This window comes from Temnothorax curvispinosus, unplaced genomic scaffold (assembly GCF_003070985.1).
Source record: "Temnothorax curvispinosus isolate PA1 unplaced genomic scaffold, ASM307098v1 QBEX01014484.1, whole genome shotgun sequence".
NCBI lineage: Eukaryota > Metazoa > Arthropoda > Insecta > Hymenoptera > Formicidae > Temnothorax > Temnothorax curvispinosus.
In genome coordinates, this window is record NW_020224264.1 from 539 (window position 1) to 6,464 (window position 5,926).

Consider the following 5,926-nt stretch of genomic DNA (forward strand, 5'->3'; position numbering starts at 1 on the left):
ATTATTATAATAATTTAAATACTTTTCATGTCTTTTATGGGTTAATAGTAAGCTCTTATATCCCACCTTTCATTTGGATACATAATTAGACTAGTAAAACTCGTGAGTACTTATGAAAATTAAACAAAATCGAACTAGCATCGTTAGACGTCCGGCTATTGGGACGTTTACCTTAATCTTAGCGACTACAACTTCGGTCGTCTGAAAATGCTCTGAAGAGTAGAAGTCCGTGAATAAAGTGGAGTGTCGTTCCCAGATCCGATAATCGCTTCTCAACGGACTCGCATCGTCGATTATAGATCGAGAAGCGACTGCGAGACACAATGACAGCGGCTCACGGGTTCGTTAATAGCGCGGCGTGTCGAATTTTGATCGAGAGCGCGGCGAGAAGCTGCGACGAGGGCCTCGTCGCGTCGACCTTCGCGCAGGTTTGTCCCTGAAACTTTCGCAGAGCAGGATTGATGTCTCGCACGATAGTTCGCACGACAACCACATGCTCTCTGTGTGCCACAACTGCCACACGTCACCGAGTGTCCCGAAACATTCGCGCCTGCTCTTCGTCCAAGTCGCTCTCTCTTACGACGAACAATTTGACGGAAACGTTTGTAGGAACTAGATTAGTTATTTATTTGTAATACAGATATAGCACCACGTAGATTGCACATAGATTGAAGATGAATAAATATCCATGAGCCATTTAAGTTCAAGGATTAAAATTAATTATCGTAAATTTCATTATTAATTCCATTTTATTCGAATTTTCTATCGTTTTATTGTTCTAAAATTCTGTTGGTAATTTTCTAATTATTATCCACATTTCTTGATTCTCGAACTTACGTGAGCGAGAAATATTTCTTTCAATTTATCGCAAAAGTTCTCATAATCGCCCATAATTGGACGCAGAGGGAACTAAAGGATACGAACACGAATTTGTCATTGCAGCCGCCGGAGAATGAGCTGCAGAAAGTGGGCGAGCGCGTGCCGAGCGAGCATGAGCTTAGGGTACAGCGGTCGTTGCAGCGGCTCAATGTACCCGACTGGTACAAGAATTCACCCGCTGCCCGCGACGGCTTCCGGCTGAAGAGGCACTCCGACGCGTCGCAGCATGGAGGATGGCGCGCCCTCGGCTCCAAGACCACCTCCCTGTCGTCCCTCTCGTCGTCTTCCAATCGACAGCCGACCACAGGTGAGATAGAGTCATCTTTGAACCAGCAATGAAATATAATCAATTCTATAAGAAAAAGTTATAAACTTGAAACTTTTGATAAATTAAGAAAAGGGAGGGAATTTCTGGTCCCCAATGTCCAATTCTTGATTCACAAATAATTACAGATGTGTTTAATTGCTTAATTATGCAATGGACGTTTTTCTCTTGTGTCACAGGTGTCCTTCTGAGTCCCAGTCCCACGCCTCCCGTATTCTCGAGATGGAGCACCAGCTTGCTGAACAGCGCCGGCAGTTCGCCCGCGAGTTCGGCCAGGTCGTCCTTCAATCACCGGCAGCCCTACTTGGGCTGGCGTTCTCAGGAGCGACTGACCAACCCGCGGACACCGGCGGAACGTCTTGCTCAGGGTATTCTTCCCCAGCTGCAGGCCGCAAACAAGGTAAGTGCGCGACGAGAAGACAAACAACCCGTTCCTACTGTCACTTGAATTTTTTTTTGTCATTTCTATCTCATCAGATTTTTGCAATTTTCTACCGTGGGATTTAATTTTAGGGCAAATTAAAATCGCCCATCCGTTTACCCGCCACTTAACGCAATTTTCCCTCGTCTGTTTCGCCGCAAACGCGCCACCCAGCAAGTACAAAATGTCCCATGGAAATTATTGACGTCACCGTTAACGTCACAACTTTCTTTGCGTCAGCAGGCCTTAGAATTCTAGCGTATTCACAAATCAATACTCGCGCGATTGTGTAAATCTGTGAGTTACATGTTGAATTATTTACGCGTTCACGCACTCATATATTCGTATTTATTCATGGATTCTGAAAGAAAACTAGACGACGCGACACCCCCGGGACTCGTTCTCATTCCACTCTCTGACCCCTCCGCGAGATTTGCATCTTGCTCTTTGTGCAATTTATTTTTAATTTCCGCGAGCAGCACGCAAGCGCGTCGCCGGTTTCTAAAATTAGAAATTCTGGCAGGAAAGCTCCTGTCATCTCGTATCTGTCGAGGTTTCTTCCCTGACGAACACTTCACGTTGATACATTTTTAAAGGATTTATTATACTCTAAAGCTTTTTCCTCGATGAAGTTTAACACGTTTAAGAAACCTATCATAAAATTTATATAGAAACCTATATAAATATTATAATGCCGAAAAGTGATAATTATTAATTACATATTAAAAGATATTTATAGTTATTTCGATTAACTACTCATAATCCTGATAATGATTTTTTAATCCTCCAAACACTCGAAACAATGAATGAATTGACAAATAATTTTTAGAAGATTTTGTAAGATTGCTTTTATCGAAATAATCTCTTAAAATCGAAATAAAGTACCATCTAACGATGGCTAATGTCCTGGCTGGTATTATAATAAATGTTTAATTGTCTGGAACGGATCTCATGCTTATTTCGCAACAACAGCAACAGCAGCAGCAGCAACAGACAACGAATCAGCAGCTGGAGGTACGGAACTCGATAAAGGAGGTGACTTCGGCCATCGTGCACTACGTGCAGAGCGGCCAGGAGGTCGGTGGAGGTGGTGGCGGCCGACTCTCGCCTCGATCTCGACCTGAAGATTGGGACGACAGGGGCGGAGCGAGGTCTACCAGCCCCAGAGGTGAGCACTAAAGCACCCCCCCAGCCACACAAAAAAAATATATACCATCCTATCAACATCACAACCACCATCACCTTTGCTCTCCGTCACGAAGGTAATTTTTGAGTTTTCCTATTTTCTTAATGTCTTCTTTTATCTTCCTTTGCAAGCTGCCTCTCTTTTTCTCTCTGTCTCTGTCTCTCTCTTTGTCTCTGTATGCATCAACTGGCTCTGCGCATCGATAAGGTCAAAACAGGTCGGTCTTTAACATTTTTAACATCCCCCTCTCCCTCGATTTCTCGGATTAAAGAATTTTAAGGGTCGAATTTTTTGAGAGAGCGTTGGATTTGCTTAGAAACGCGTCCCAAAATATTTTTCTCGTAACTCGAGCACCCTTAGAATTCTCCATTTCAACTCCAATTATTATATCATATATTTTAGTAAAACATTATACTATTGAGATTTACATATGTGAATCTCATTATATTTCGAATTAATGGAAATTAATGGATCACTAATGAGAATTCAAATTATAGAATTTTTAATTAATTGAAAACTGTCGTCACGCGCGAATCTATTTTGTTAGATATACCCACGGGACCAAAAATACAATTTAAAGACGGCGATAATCGCGATAATCGCCGTGTATTAAAATGCAAAATTCTAAACTGTCTAAATGTCTAAACGGAGACTCTTCTTCTCGTTCGCCACTGAGGCACTAAGTGCAAGTCATGGGCGGCTTGCGAGAGTGCTTCTTGCAAGTGGCGCGCATGCACGTGTCGCACTTTAACACGGTACAAGTAGTCAAGCTACAAGTACTCAGTCTATATCTTCCGCGTTTCGAATTGCGATGCACATCCTCTGGCATCTTGCGACCGGTATCGCTTCAGATTATAAATAAATCCATTAATAGGATGTAAACGTTCAATCTCGGCGTCAAATGATCCTTCATTAAACCCATCACGGATCTGATATCGGAAGTGCCCTTAGCACTTCTGCCTTCAAGATTATCACGAGGAACGTCAGTTTATCTTCTTGACTCTACTCTTCTTGACTAGACTTATCCTGACGGTTCTGATCTGCAGGAAATTAGAGATAATAGAAACGCGAAACAGCATTTGGTATTTGAATGTTTATTACAGAAATCGTTTATTATAGAAAGTTCACCCTTCAGCAACTGGGATTTACGCTTGTCGACTTGCGACGCTACAAGGTAGCGCGATCGACAATGCGTCGCTTGATTTTGAAGTCTAGTGTCGCTGACTACTAGATTGTAGCCAGCGCCGGTTGGCGGATCGTGACCTTCTCATCTCGGACAATCCCGGCGCTACGCTGCGACTCGAGTCGTTTCGTCGAGACGAGTCGCTGCTATTTCGATAGTGTCTCATGACCGTCGCCACCGAAATAGATTACCCTGAAATTCAAACAACCTCTTCTCCTCCTCCCTTCATCTTTTCAGTGCGAGCGAATTCGCGAGCAAGTTGTCAGCGAGATATAATATCGGGGCTAAATTGAAAAAGACGAGGACAAGCTGAAAAGCTTTGCGTGAAATCGAAATTGCAAAGCCCTATCTTATCACTGAAACTTTGATCGACTTGATATCTTCCCGATGTGCTGCTGTGACGCGCATTTGAACTTAACGCTTATGATACTAACCCTAATACGTTTGATAACAGATAATGGAACTAACTTGCTGCTTACTTAAATATTTTTCACATAACTATCTATTAACAAAACTCTGGTGCTAGCTTCACTAACGTTATTTTTTTTTTCCCAAGATTTATGAACGTCATACTTAACGTTGTATAAAATTCAAATGTAATTAGATGCAATACGGTCGTGTATAATCATAGTATGATTACGCTGTTGCATTCTCTCAGTTTATTATTTTTTGTTCTCTTTGTTATTCGTCTCGCAATACCCATACAGCGCTACTAGTACTTAAGACGATTATAGGATCAATGAAGATAGTTATGTATAATGCCCGCATCGTCGGATCTTAATCGTCAGAAGAACCTTATAACGAAAGAGATTACAAATCCCCTCTGGGTATTATATAACACGTATGCACGAGTAGTTTCTTCCATGGTGCTTTGCGCGTTTAAGAACGTGGCCGTTATTTATTTAGCGTTTAACCCCTTACAAAATTAAATCTTGTAGCTAGATTAACATGTTTGTATAATAATCTATAATCGCGGAATGTATGAAGTAAACACACTGATACTGTGATCAGAAATATTTTTAGGACCAATTTTTTTTATTTACGGCTCTCCGATCCTCCCAGATGTAATTGGATTGGATGTAAATTTGTGAATTTTTAAAATACAAAATATTGAGCCACGTACGGTTTGAGAAAATTTTATAAATTTCTAATAAGTTAGAAGTACATTCCTCTCGAAAAGAAATAGGGCCAGAAAGATCGAAAAGTCGATTAGAGTTAGTTCCCGACGCCGACGCGAAGGGGGTCACTTACGACCGGGCCTAATCGCTCTCGCATTTGTGTCGGCACCACGAAGGGAGCGTGAGGCTGTGCTGGATGGAGAGCTCGTTCGTCGGCACGCGGCCGGTGGACTCGCCGGAGACGCCTATGAGCCTGGCGACCGACCAGGAGGCCGGGGACTGCTGCAACGCGGCCGGCACCGAGTCCTGCAGCTGCCAGGACTCGGCCGCGTCCGGACTCTACCTGGACCTGACGCCCAGCCGGGACGACCTGCGTCATCAGCATCTACAGACATCCTCGGCCGGCCCGTCGCCCACGTCCTCCTCGAACTATCATCATCACCGCCACCATCAGCATCGCCAGCATCGCCAGCAACAGCAGCAGCATCATCAGCAGCAGCGTCATCACCGCGGTGAGTTGCTGCTCGCCTAGCGGACGCGCGAAACTTCCGGCACCCGGCTACTTCCGGCACTCCGCCCGTCGCTGAGCGCGCGAAACTGACGAAGACGATCCGCGAGGAGGTCCTCCTGCAAATCGGAGATCAAGCCGAGAATTTCGAATTTGTGAAATAGCGTAATCGGTTTTAGAGGGAATTCGAAAGAACCGTAGATATACAATCAAATGTAAACATATCAATATATTGATTAATATTGTAAAATATCAAGTATCGGAAGGGGAACGATTTAATTAAGACATATTAAAAAAAATTGTTTC

The 5,926-nt window shown here is 43.4% G+C and overlaps 1 protein-coding gene across 1 annotated transcript in view; it reads left to right on the forward strand.

The window, feature by feature from the left end:
* The first annotated feature begins 323 nt into the window (after nt 1-323).
* Nucleotides 324-5,926, forward strand: part of LOC112464716 — an 8,972-nt gene continuing 3,369 nt past the window's right edge. The window contains exons 1-5 of the mRNA XM_025031873.1: nt 324-428; nt 820-1,186; nt 1,384-1,604; nt 2,598-2,793; nt 5,289-5,624. Coding sequence (XP_024887641.1) covers nt 324-428; nt 820-1,186; nt 1,384-1,604; nt 2,598-2,793; nt 5,289-5,624 — 1,225 coding nt within the window. The remainder of the gene's footprint in view (nt 429-819; nt 1,187-1,383; nt 1,605-2,597; nt 2,794-5,288; nt 5,625-5,926) is intronic.